This window comes from Trichoderma atroviride, chromosome 7 (assembly GCF_020647795.1).
Source record: "Trichoderma atroviride chromosome 7, complete sequence".
Classification (NCBI taxonomy): domain Eukaryota; kingdom Fungi; phylum Ascomycota; class Sordariomycetes; order Hypocreales; family Hypocreaceae; genus Trichoderma; species Trichoderma atroviride.
The window spans coordinates 2,466,453-2,479,915 of record NC_089406.1 but is presented as its reverse complement, the minus strand read 5'-3'; the positions used below and the strand labels follow the sequence as shown (position 1 = coordinate 2,479,915).

Here is a 13,463-nt window from a genome sequence, read left to right as displayed (position 1 = left end):
CGGCCAGCTATTTTTGGCATTTCCCTTTGGTGGCATCGTATTTTCCACCATTGTGTGGGTAAACTGTCCGTTTTTGCTCGCATCGACTTGGGTCCAGCTAGCACGCTTTGTGTCTCTTCCAAACCCACGGGTTCAGCACCATCAGCTTGGAACGATGGTAGGAGCAATTATACTTTTGCCTGTAGCCTGATTGTAGTATTTGGTAAAAGTCTGCAAATCACTCTTCAGATTTTTGTGCACGTGTTGAATCTAGATACAGGGAGGCTGAGCTGAAAGTCGCTGTAAGAGCAACCAGCACCATCAGTCTATCCGTCAACCTGACCCATACGAATGCTACGTCTATGCCACTTCACTCACCTGATAGCAGTCGTATGCTTATTGTAGCACCAAGGCCGTAAATTTGGCACACGACTTTGCGTCCATCATGGCCAACCTACCCTACTATCTCAGAGTGTCAATACGCTTTGCTTCCCCTGCATCAAGGGTCTTGTGGCTGCCGCCGAGCTTCGCGCCTCCACGCAATATTCAGCACTCATTGGACTTCCACCTTTGTCCATGCACCTGCCATGTGCCGTGTAAACGCCACGACAATCTCCCTTTCATCAGCCAAGACAAGCCACATTGTTACGGAAGACTGACCTGAACTGAATCAGTCAGCCGCCCCCCCCCCCCCCCCCTTTACTTCCACTTACACAAACTTCGGTCAAGGCGTGCCAAGATAGGGCGTTCATCTGGCAGCTCAATTTCACGCTTTTGATCGTATTCGCCCATTCATGCATGCACTCGTCGCAATTTCAGGCATTCACCCGTCATCCACGTAGTTTGTGCTACCCGCCATGGCATCTCAGAGATAGGGGACGCCGCCATCGACGGATAACCACGTCAACACGGCCACTTTTGGACTCACTAATGCCTTATTTGACCAACATGTTCCAGACCGGTGTGGCTCGCAGAGAGCAGAAAAGCAGATTGGTAATTAGAATTTCACGCAACTCGACGAATGCGCATTTTCAGCTCAGCCATGATGATCCCGTTTCCGCTGTGGCTGCTTTTATTGAATCCGCTAGAACCAAATCACATCAGTCTCTCGACTCACCGTATCTACAGAAGCTCAGCTTAATTCCATTTTGTATTAGCATATCGCATACGTGTTTCTACATACATGCTGCATTAACATCCCACCTCAGTAAAAGATGCCTAATCAGGTCCTATAGGCATTGAAACGTGTTCATGCATCGCGGCACATTAGATCTAATGTACGACTGCAGCACTCGCCCTTTCCGAACCAGTAAGAAACATCCAATACCGCTGTAAGATGCCAAGAGATTTTGAATCCAATAGTACCAGAGAAATATTGAAGTTGCTGATAAAGGGAAAAAAAAACAGTTCAATATAGGGGGGGCCAGGATAAAGAGGCTAGGTACTCATGCGGCTATTCGGAATATATCCTTAACCACACGCCCATTCCTTCTTCCTCCTAGTGTCCGCCGCTAAGAAGAAAGATTAGGAGATCGCTTCGGTAAATGTAGCTATCAATAGCAATCCAATCTTCTGGTTGGTTGCCGTGTCGGAAACACAGCGATGTAGATAGTGAATGGCGTCAATGAGAGGCTGGATGGGACGGTTACACCCGTAATTTCATTACAAGATAACAGATAACACTCACCGAAAAAAAAAAATTGGAACTTGGCAAGTTTCTTTTCTTCTTCAGGCACAGCTATCTTGACTTCGTAGCCAAACAAAAGCCCAACGTGCTGACGTCTTGCATTTCAGCCTTATCTACATCCCTGTTTTCAGCTTCGTCCAGTACCACGGTACGTGCATTTACATGCAATGTCGGGATGCAAAGCCAACAAACAAAACTGTATGTGCATGTACTATGCCCATCTAGTAGTTTGCCGCATTGATGGAGCAAAAATCCTGGCCTCCATGGTGTTGTTCTATACTCTCTCCCTCGCAGAAGCCCACCTCTTGATATAATGCAGCCTTGCCAAGCCAATAGAGACATGGATAGTACTAGCTCATCTTAACAAAGTGATCAAGAATAGTACTGGACCATAGAATTATCGCACGCCATCTGCCAGCAAAGAGACGCCTATCCTTAGGCGAATTGCATTCTCCGGATCCCCGGTCTACAGCTGAATGCTTCACCGCACCGACCTTGCCCTGACTTACACGGACTCTCATAGCTGCTGTAATGTCTACCACATGTAGAAGTGGTCAAGTTTACAGTGGTAGTAGGCATAGCCTCCATCAAATGCTTCAGAGAAGCATATTACTAGTTTCTAAAAAAAAAATATAGTAGTAGACACCATGATACTAGGTTAAAATTGTATGAATATTGTATACGGTATAAAAAAAACTAGTAGATATTTATCTCAAAACGCCTGTTGCCCGTTAATCTCGCGCATCACATCTAGTAACCAAGAAAATTATGCCCTCCAATCCTTCCTACTTGACCATTATAACTACCAACCGTAAAAAGCTCTTACCACGTATACCCTTTTTAAAATAACTACAAAGCTTAGAAATAACAAGAATGGCTCACAAATCCTCGTTACCGTCGCATTGCTGCAAAATGACAACGCGACTAACCTCAAGCTGAGGCTGCGTCCATGTAGGGTACCAAGAGTCGCGCGCATTCCAAAAGTCCTTTTTGGCATTGGGAGATTGATCCAGCCAAGGCTTGCCAGACTGGCCATCTTCGAACCAGCCGTTGGTGCCACCGACAGCCAGATTCATGATGAGATAAAACTCTTGATCAAAGGGGGTGTTGTCAAGGCCGGTCTTGCCCCAGATGTCGACGAGCCTTGTGCCGTTGGAGGTAGAGTCAGGGAATCCACCTCGACTCCACATGGGCTTATTGAAGTTGGTGTAAGTGACTTGCAAAAGCCGGCTGTTGATATAGGTGAAGAGATACTTCTCGGACCACTCAAGGCCGAAAGTGTTGAACCCACTGCTGTAAGTAGTGTGCAGTGCCTGGCGCTTGTTATTGGTCTTCCACCAAGCGTCATTAGCCGGGTCGGGCCCCCAGTGAAGAGCAGACGAAGCGATGTTGTTGCCGCCTTGGGAATAGGTGTGGTTGTTACCACGCGACTCCACGATATCAATTTCTCCAGAGGCGGGCCAGGGACCGTAGGTGTCATTGACCGGCAGCATCCAGATGGCAGGCCACAGCCAGTCGCCCACAGGCATCTTTGCAGTGACTTCAATACGGCCATACTTGATCTTTGCTCCCTTGAATGTGTTGATGCGGCCAGAGAGGGTGGGAGGGACAATGCTAGAGTTGCCGTTGGTGGTGTTGGTGGCCGCGACGCAGCTGTAATAGTCCTTGGAGGTACAGGTGCCGTCTTTGAGGAGATCGATGACGTTGTTCTTCTCAACGAGATCAGCACTTTGGAGGGTTGCCTGGATCATGAGGTTGCCATCTTGGACGAAAACGTTGCTATCGCCTCCAGTGGTCTGTTCAAACTCGCCATTGCTAAGCAGTGTGTTAGTAAATCATTGTGAGAATTCGGTCGATATTAGAAAGCATGCTTACCCAAACCCGCCAACCTGCACCTCTTTTGTCCAAATGCTAGGGTCAAGCCCGTTGCTAAAGTCGTCATCCAGGACGGGACAGTATTTGTGGTGGACAACACTGCGCATACCGTCCCAGATCAGGAAACCTGAGATACAGAGGCCAAGGAGGATACCAAGGAGAGGCAGGATTGTGACCCATTTCTCCTTGGGATCATGCTTTTCCAGCCAAGGCTTCTCAATCTCGCCCTTCTTGACCAGTCGTGAATGAAAGTATCGCTGGCCAGTTCCCTCGAAAGGACCCTCATTAGAGGAATTAAAACTAGAAGCCGGTCTTGAGCCGTCAGGGCTAACAAAAGGATTTGTGCCAGGGCCGGGAGCGTTGGAGGCAGAATCAGTGCTATCAAACATGTTGCGGTTGCCATCTTCTGTATTGGGAGTTCCCGGGCGAAGAGGCGTTGGCGCACTGGAAGTGGCAGCCGAGGGGACGGGAGGTCGCCCGTAGAAGTTTTGCTCCATTGGGGATGTGTTTGTATGTCACGAGTGAGGCAGTACTAACAGCGGCCACTTGAATTGACAAGTATCGTGTGCCTGGAATTGGGAGATATGGAGGGCTGAGCTCAGATGTAGTCCGGCTGGTGGTGTTGATATGCCGGAAGAGAGAAGCCCGAGCTGTCAGAACAGGCCCAGTTGGAACACAAACAGAGAGAAAAGATTGGTGCTCTTTGGACGAGACACGAGAAAGAGAGACTGCAGATGCTCAGGCGAATGAAGAGAACACCTCGCGGGCATGCCGCAATAATAGACTGGACTCGAGCCTCTCAGCCGCTGCTGAACGGGTACGTACAGCGCATGTACGATGGACTCGAAGCTTTCCTCTAAGCCCGTGCAACCCAGTCGCATCGCAAACTTTCAACTTTCTTTTCTTATTGCATCCATTAGATTAGTGCTGGCATCAAGTGGCACTGCCCGGGCTCTCCAGCGGAGTCTCGCCAGCCAACCACGCCGCAACTCCAAGGCATCAAAGGGCGTGTGCCTAACGCTGTCCCTTGCTCGGCCGGGATTTGAGGGTGGAGGCCATGCAGGCGCTGGAAGTGCTGGCCACCACTTTGCTGGCGCCATCTCAGCACCCTTGCAGTGCCATGCCAGCTCAGCTGCGTCCTATCAAGGCGCTACGAGGATGGACGGACATGGTGCCCGTCAGCGCGGCAGCCGGTAGCAAGAGTCGATGCAAAGAGATGCAAAGAATTAGACACGGGGCTAACACTGTCCGGTATGCTTAGATCTTACCTTGCTTTTACGCGGTGCTGGCTCTATCTGCGCGGCCGCAGAAATGCTAATCCGAAGGCGAAACGGCCGCGAATAGATGCTACATAGTACTAGTAGTATAGAACGGATAAACCCTCAACTTCATCTAGTCACACAAACTCTCTCTGTGATATTGCCAACTGCTACCTGCTGGCGGAGCACCATTTCCCATAGCCTCGACAAAGCTGTCCCACAAAGCCTTTGCCGTGGCCATTGCATGTTGCATCCAGCCACGGCCCCGGCTCGAGCCGTGTCCGCCTTACTCGCAGTGTCCGCCATATATTGCTTGCAACTATCGATCAGCCACATCCAATTGCATCTGCTGTATCCAACCAAATCGTCGAGTGCTGTGATGATACGTAGCACTGCGTCTGCCGAGACCAGATACCAAGCAAAAAAAAAAAAAAAAAAAAAAAAAGCCCATCCTTGCCGCAGAACTGAGCCGGCTTTTCGCAAGCAATTGAGCGAAGCCTTTGCATGAGTGCTGGCTCTCTTGCAAGCACCAGAAGCGCTAGAACGTTGCCTGTTTTATTCCCCCAAGCGCTAAACAGCCCGGTGGGCCTGGCGCACTTTTGACACGGACTGGCTAAGCGGCACAAGCCGGAAAGTGGGCTGGAGTGCCAGAAAGGCGCAAAAGCAGCGTCGCTCTCTGTGCCCGCGATTAGATGCCGCTGTGGCTGGCGAACCAGCTCTGCCGCTTGCGCCACTTTGCCTCTCAACGTGCCGTGCCTGAAGATCCTGGTCACCGCTCTCGCTCACCGCCTTTGGATAAGTCCACGCCCTCTCTTTTCTTGCATCTCTTGTGCTTAATCCTCCCAAAAGTGTCGGTGCATTTACGGAATACTCCTCCCGCTTTGGCACTAGCCAGGATGCGCTGAACGGCGCTATCTGGTAGCTACAGATCAGAGCGTCGCTAAGACGCTGGAAACCTCGTAAACGGCCAGAGTTTGCCGCACAAATCATCCACCGGTGCCGCGTTAATGCTGCCAAGAGGCCAGTCCAGGGCAAAGGAAAAAAAAAGTTCGCTGATACTAATTCTCTCGGTCTTATTTTTTGTGTGTATGTTCCCACTCGACATTTACCAGCCTGCCCAAAAGACGTCAATGACAAAGTTTGCCGGGTAAATGGACAAAGTGGTGCTAGCATAAAGCGACCATGACAAAGTTCCGGCTACTCGCACGCATGACTGATTCCAGTAATGCAATGCTGCTAATACGCGCACTTGCCATATCAACGTAGCATAAGGCCCTCCGCAAATCGCCTAGTCCGGCCAATTGACTCGGAGCTATTGGCATTGTTTCGCAGCTTTGACTTTTTGTACCTGGAAATGTCAGATTCGAGGCTCAGGCACCAAAGTCAAATTAACCACCTTGTCAATCTATCATCACATTTCACGGCTGCGGATATGATAACCAAATCTTGCATTCGGTTACTTGTGCCATTGCAACGTGCTAATGGCGTCCGCCTGACAAGAAGGTACCGTGAGAGGAACCACAAAAAGAGTATAGATATCACGTCTCTCCTACATATGTCAGGTTTAAACTTTCTTGGAGCAGCTAGATGAAACACATAAGACGCGCAGATACTCCATATTCTATATCCAGACATCCCTACAACTGGGGCTTCATCAAACTCTCAATCGATAAAATATGAGCTGTTGATATCAACGACAGGAAAATGAAGAGAAACAGCGATCCTAAGTGGGCTTACAGTGAGTTAGTCTCCCCACTCGGCCGGATCAACTCAAACGACTTCATCTTCTTATCTCACGTTCTGCAGCCGATGCAGTACGATGATTACGAATACTGTCGCCCATGGGGAAACCAATCGATCGGCAAACGGCACGAGAATGACAACTTGAGCTCAACAAAAGTACAACTCGGATAGCCTTCACCGAGCGAATGCAGCGGGCAGTGGTTTCAAGGCCTCTCGATCTCGCACGCGCTGCATGCCAAGGACTATGTCTTACACACCATTCAACCAAGCCCTAATCTTGCTTGTTGATCGTCATTACTGTTGGGAAACACGCAATAATTCGGTGAATATCCCGCGGCCAAGCCCGGCTTGGCGAGGTGACCATTGGAGCTTTGACTTTTGCTGGATGCTGCGAGCTGCTGCCATTATTTTTTATGCTGACATTTTCTACAGGTCTGTTGTCTCTCTGAAGATAGCCTTGCGCTGAAACATGCATCTGGAGCTGAGGCTCGACTCCGCTTTGTGGAGAGTGGCTTGCTTTCGACAAATTCCCCAATGCTTGCTTACTCTTTCTCCAACATTGCACCATTCCCTTGCACTCCCAACGATCAACACCAATATTGCGGCCGCAGGAAAATCGATTCGACGCAGGATATGCCAGGGGTTCTCGTATCATACATGCACTGCCAAGAACAGGAAAACGGACAATGGGTATTGGGGTTGGCGACACAGATGCATCCGACCCAGCAACAAGCTGCAGCTGTCGACAGCCAATCGATGAGGCTCGCTCTATTTTTATCAGTACGGCTAGCGACTCGGACGTCCTGTTGGCTGCATGTCTCAGTCGCAACAACTATTCCGCTGGCGCATGCGCTTCTCGTATCCAAGCAGAGAGAGGGTGCGTCGTGGCATGCTTCTACAAGTTCTACTCTAGGGGACAATGCACTTTTTTTTCTTTCACTCGGAACGCTAACCGAAAGACACGACTCATGATGAGACACTATACAGTTGGGCACTGACGGCACTTCAACCTCGAGGATTGTCCAAGGCGCTCCTCGAAAAGAATCCTGCCTATCGATGGCGCAACACAGATTGCATCAATTGTGCAACCATCGCTGATTTTACATGCTGGCCGAGTCCTTGCGTTACCTGCTAATTACCCAGCGTCATCTATAACACTGCAACACTCAGACTATCAGTTGTCGCCATCCTTAACGTCTACAGCCAATTTCCGCTTCTTTGTATCACCGGCTTATCTCCTTCTAATCCACTCGATCTTGGCAGTCGTGAACACCCGATCATGACAACAGACAGCACTCATCAAAAGCAATTTTGTCATGGTTTTTAGAAGTTTCATGTATATAGTGCCGATGGCTGGAGTGAACTCTAACAGTTGACTTCCTTGGAGGAGCTGAAAAGCCTCCACGTCTCTCACTACCCATCTAGCCTCCTCAACTCCTTGTCCGTGGCCAGAGCTCCAGCTGAAGCTCATACTCGTGCTGATACGCCGCAGGCCTGTGGCGGCGGTGGATCAGCACGGCTCATCGGGTGGTTCCATAGCCATCGTTTCCGTTCCCACAACCCGATGCCCCATAATATTACGGCGTGATGGAGCCTGACTCGGACGAGATCGGGTAGTTCCCGATGAGGCAAGACAGGGGTCAGGTCTTATTATGTGGGCATTTGTTTCCATGCTCTCTTTTTCCCCTCTTTCTCTCTTCTTCTCTGCTATCAGGCTGCCGTGCCGTCTTTACGCCAGTAGCGCAGCGCTATCTGGCAGCGTAAAGCGTTCCGCTTTTGCGGTCGCGCTTGTGATGCATCAGGGCTCGTATGGATGCAGGACCGCAAAAGGCCAGGGGTCGGTATATCGCAAAACAGCGCAGCGATTGGACAGAAGCGCACTGTCGAGATGCATATTTCGTGCCAGCGTTGCATTAACACAGCAGGACAATGCGTCCAGGTAGCCTCTTGGCTTTGCAGCCTCTTTGCTTCTTCTTCCTCCTCGTATCCTCGGTTGCAAGGGGGGCTCCATGCCAGCACACACATACACAAACTACTGCGTCATTGATGCAATTGCGTGCCCTTTTGGCACCGCTTGCCTATCCAGGATCGCTATTATTATTTCTACTTGCGTTTAGTGGGCGTGCTCTCTAGTATTTGCAAAAATTTTCTCCATCGTTCCCTTGCAGGAGCTTGCTGTCCTATCATGACACACCCATGCCCAGCCACGTTCAGCTGCCAAGGTAGCATCAGAAAATCCATCCATGCCATCCATAGATACGACAGCACACTTGTAGTACATGCATACATGCAGCAACACCCAAGGGAGAAGAAAAGAAACCCAAACCAATCAAGCCTCATCCCAGCCGCTGGATCCTAGCGGCTGGCTAGCTTTTGCGTCCGGCCGCTGTCCAAACACCAAGGCCGAGAGAAGAGGCCGCAATGCCGATCATCCAGGAACCTCGTAAGCTTTGTGGCCAATCCAGAGAACACGCCCGTTTGGCGATATACTCAGTGCTACGGTAGTGAGCATGGATACAGTCTCTTTTTTGCAGGCGGTCAGTGGCCCAACTCAGCCAATGCCTCTATATTTTCTCTCTCTTTCTCTCTTCCTTGCATGCTGCCAGCTCACGGGTGTCCGAATATCATACCATCATAGCATCTGTTTGTTGTCCGTGTTGTTACGACCTAATACTCCTCTAAGCCCAACAAGTATATCTATGTATTTTATACGCCATTAACGAAATCCAACCTCCTCAACATATTCGCCTAATTGGTTCTCGGTTCTTACTATTTTATACTATACCTACCTAGTTGTAAGGGTCACCCAGAACAACCTGCTTCAGCTCAGCCTTGACTTACACGCTATTGTTAGGCTACTGTTCAAGGCAATCTACATCCCATTACTCGGTCCTCGACATCCAGATCTGTGGGAGACGACTACAGCATATCATTTCAAACAATCACATAACTCGATTTCTCTAGTTGTTATTCTCCCATAAAGCTGTCAAGTTCAACAGCTGCTGTTGCTGCATATCGATCTCCGCCTTCTTTTCATTTCGTTCTCGTCTTAATCAAGACACTTCCCCAAGCCGACCTGACTATTCTCTTTATCCACCTACATCTGCCCCCTTCACCTCACAGCAATGCTATCAAAAAGGCTTGCGGTCGTGGCCACTCTGTTGGCATCTGTCTCGTCAGCAAAAGTGGCATCAAAAGACATGGAACAAGATCTAGGCACCGTGCTAGCCAACAACAAAGATCTATCTACATACTACGAACTCATTCAGGCATGTAATATGAGATCAAAGCATCCTCCCAGTTGGCACTAACAAGCCTCTATAGAAATATCCCGATATTCTCCTCCAGCTTCCCAATTACGCAGGCGTAACAGTGCGTGGTCCCTTTCTTCTCTCTGTGTCAACTCTCTCACTAACTTTTGACTTTTCAATAGATCATTGCACCCTCCAATGACGCCTTCAAAAACATCCCCTACACTGCTCTCAACGGCGTGTGGAATGCAACTGACAAAGACACCACCGTGCCTCTCCTGCAATATCACATTCTCCAAGGAACCGTCGCCACAAATGCCCTCCTGACGGGTCCCACCTACGTCCGATCAACTCTTCTGACCAGCACTCGCTACACCAACGTGACGTCTGGCCAGAACGTCCTCATCGCCAAGCAGCCTGGCAACGACGTCGTCTTCACCACCAGCATGGGCACTCGCTGCACTCTCACCGAGGGCGACATCGCCTTTCAGGGCGGCCTGATCCAAGTGGTGGACAACCTGCTCGTGCCTCCCGCGCGTTTACAAAACACTTCCGAAGCATTCAGCGTGCCCAACTTCCTGGGCGCTCTCTACGCCGGCAAGCTCATGCCCAAGGTCTCCTACGAGGAGAACATCACCGTCTTTGCCCCCGTCGACAGCGCCTTTGCCACAATTGGCGGTTCCCTCAAGCACATGGATGCCAAGAGCATTGCTCGCATCATGGGATACCACATCATCCCCAACCAAGTCCTCGTCTCTTCCGCCCTCACAAACGGCACTCGCCTCCAAACCCTCGCCAACAACGCCGCCGGAAACGCCCCCGAATCGGTCGTCGTCCGTCAAGCCGGCAACAACAAGTTCGTCAACTCGGCCCAAATCGTCCAGCCCGACATCCTCCTCGCAAACGGCATCATGCACCTCATCTCCGGCGTGCTCAACCCAGACGCCGATGCCGCCGTGCCCAACCCCACGGCCCTTTCCCAGGCGCCCGTCTTCCCCGTCAGCTCGGCCCGCAACCCGTTCACGTCGGCGCTGCCCTGCACCGTGAGCTGCCCCGTCACGACGACTTCGGCGATCAGCACTGCGGATCCGACGACTACGAGCACAAGCATCTTTACGACGAAGAGCAAGGGCGCTGCTAGGGCTCTTGCTACGGCGGATATACATGCCGCTGGAGTAGCGTTGGGTTTGATTGGCGCAGGAATGCTGTTTTAGAGTTAGAAGTTGTGTTTTTGTTTTCCTTTAGTATAGAGATGTGCATATCCTTTTTTTTTTTTTCCTTTTTTCTTTTGGACAGGGGATATGTTTTTTTTTTGAAAAAAAGCAAATGTGTGGGCCTTCATTGGTATATGGAAGTAATGGATCAGTTTAGATGTTTGTAACTGTTTTGTTGTTTTAATCAAGTCGTACCTAATATAAGGGGCATAATTATCCATAACCAGAACGATTATAGTAACCATGCCTGAATAATATCAAAAGCGAGGTGCTTTTAGCTGTCAAGTTGTTGCTTATTCGATGAATTCGGCAGATGCTCTGCGGCAGAACATTACCAGAGAATACAAAAAATATCTAGAAAACAAATGAATTGTCTAGTAATCCGGTTGATAGTTGAAATTGCCCTATTTGCCCGACTTCGTCATATTTAGGCAATGTATAAAGGCAACAGCAGTCTTTAAACTCATATTCGGACGATTGAGAAACTGATTATCATCAATATTGGCCATATTCTTTCGGCTCAAAATATTGAAGCAAAAATGCAGGGTAGACAACAATCACAGAAATAAGAACAAGCAAATAACATTCAAGACAAATGAGTAGACTTAAAACGGTACGTTACGAAAGATGGCTTGACATACATACAATCCTTACATTGCAGTGATATCTTGTCTATCTAAAGGCAATCGCCCAACATACGCAAACCAATCAACTGGGCTTTTCTGGCCACTGTGATATCTGTAAACTTCATACAAGCAGAATGAGTCATCTGGAACCCGTTGTTCCAACGTGGTTGTTTATTTGTCCATTTGCCAAAAGGCTTCCCATATACCTTTCCTTCCCTTAAGCTCCCAACGCCACCAGTGGTTTTAAAACAAGAAGCAAGATTATTCCCCAAGCCTAAACAGCGTGCCATTAATAGAGGTCCTCTTCCCTCTTCCATTCATCACCTATAGTTTCGACCCGCGCTCCGGTCGTCGTCAAAACTGCGGCTGCGACTGCGGCGTCGGGTGTCGTGATCATCACGTCGGCCTGCTCCATTACCCCCTCCTCCGCCCCGTCGTCTAGGCGCCGGTGATCTGGACCGAGATCGAGAAGAGAACGAGTCGTTGGACCGACTACGAAATCGACCACCGCCGCCGCCTCCACGAGATGGAGGGCCTCCGCCAGGCGATCGAGCCGGCGATAACGAGTTGGGTCGGTAGACATCAGATCGAGGACCGTATCGGCTCGCTGGCGAGAGGCGACGGCGCCCACCGCCTCCTCCACCACCACCCATTGGGCCAGAAGGTGGGCCTCCGCCGCGAGAGCTCTGAAAGGGGACTCGAGGGTCAATGTTGGCGCCGCGTCGAGCTGTAGGAGGCGCGGGCGAGAGCTTTCTGCGCTGTAGGACGATGGAGACGTTGATAACGGCGCCGTCGACCTGCGCCTCGTGCATGTGTGAAATGGCCGCTTCGGCGTCGGCTTCGTGATCGTACAGGATGTACGCGGTGCCTCGGTTCGTACCGACTATAATTCGCCCAAGGGCATGTTAGTAACGACGACAGGGCAAGGGGGGGGTAATTGAAGGACGTGGGCGGTTTTGCGGGTGACTGACAACTTCGGTTGATTGGCAGATCAAGATCCTTGATATGTCCAAATTGACCGAATATTTCATAAAGATGCTCCTCGTTGATGTTTTTCGACAGTCTCTCTACCACAATCTAGTTCATAGCAAAGTCAGCAGCTGCGCTTTCCTCCTTCTCAATCCACGAAGCCACCATGCGACCAAGCTCCAAACACACCTTTGTGCTTTTAGCCAGAGGGCTCTCGCTAGGCGATCGAGAGCCCCTAACGCGATCACGGTTCCTGTTTCCGCTCGCGCTCCTATGACGGCCATTGCGACGAGGCGGCGGCGTAAACGACCGCGATCTGGATCGAGGCGAACGCGACGGGGATCGCGAATCGTAGCGTCGACGGCGATGCGCTGGCGGCGGCGAGCGAGAGTCGTTGGATCGAGGGGGGAGTCCGTGACAGGGACCGGCGGTATTCTCGAGACGGTGAGCGCGACGCCATTGCTGGAGAATGAAAAGTGTCGGCGCTCTTGTTTTGTTGGTGGTGTGAACAAGATTGAAAGGGAGATTTGGAGAGCTTTCAGTGAATCCACCACAGCTCCATCGCCGTTTCTGGGAGCGTTGGCGCACCTTGGATGCGTGGTCACGTGACTGCCGCCGCTAAGCTGAGTATTCGCAGTCACCAGCTCGACGACAGTTGGTGGTCAAAATGCCTTTTCTAGATCATGAATTAGATATTAAATGCTATACAAACATGGATTCATCACAAAGAAGAAGAAATCTGCATATCAGGTGACGAAAGCGCTTCAGTTAGCTGGTTTACAATTAGCTTATCATTAAGAGGGATGTCACTGAGAACTTCCACAATGAGGTGGGATTTCTAGAATAAGGCCGACTGCTAG

The 13,463-nt window shown here is 50.2% G+C and overlaps 3 protein-coding genes across 3 annotated transcripts; 1 reads left to right on the top strand and 2 right to left on the bottom strand.

Annotated features, from left to right (window-relative positions):
* Positions 1–2,322: 2,322 nt before the first annotated feature.
* Positions 2,323–4,440, bottom strand: TrAtP1_012831 (uncharacterized protein). The gene is made up of 2 exons (XM_014088539.2): positions 3,542–4,440; positions 2,323–3,481 (listed from the first exon to the last, which is right to left on the bottom strand). The coding sequence occupies exons 1-2, from the start codon at positions 4,036–4,038 to the stop codon at positions 2,545–2,547; spliced, it is 1,434 nt and encodes a 477-aa protein (XP_013944014.1). The 5' UTR covers positions 4,039–4,440; the 3' UTR covers positions 2,323–2,544.
* A 5,228-nt stretch (positions 4,441–9,668) lies between these two features.
* TrAtP1_012830 (uncharacterized protein) lies at positions 9,669–11,008 on the top strand (the record flags this gene model as incomplete). The annotated part of the gene is made up of 3 exons (XM_014088538.2): positions 9,669–9,812; positions 9,868–9,915; positions 9,977–11,008. 3 exons carry the CDS (start codon positions 9,669–9,671, stop codon positions 11,006–11,008), a joined length of 1,224 nt encoding a protein of 407 aa, XP_013944013.2.
* Positions 11,009–11,642: 634 nt separating this feature from the next.
* On the bottom strand, positions 11,643–13,317 carry TrAtP1_012829 (uncharacterized protein; the record flags this gene model as incomplete). Its single annotated transcript, XM_014088537.2, has 4 exons — positions 11,643–12,517; positions 12,606–12,711; positions 12,793–13,221; positions 13,312–13,317. 4 exons carry the CDS (start codon positions 13,315–13,317, stop codon positions 11,955–11,957), a joined length of 1,104 nt encoding a protein of 367 aa, XP_013944012.2. The 3' UTR covers positions 11,643–11,954.
* Positions 13,318–13,463: the final 146 nt, after the last annotated feature.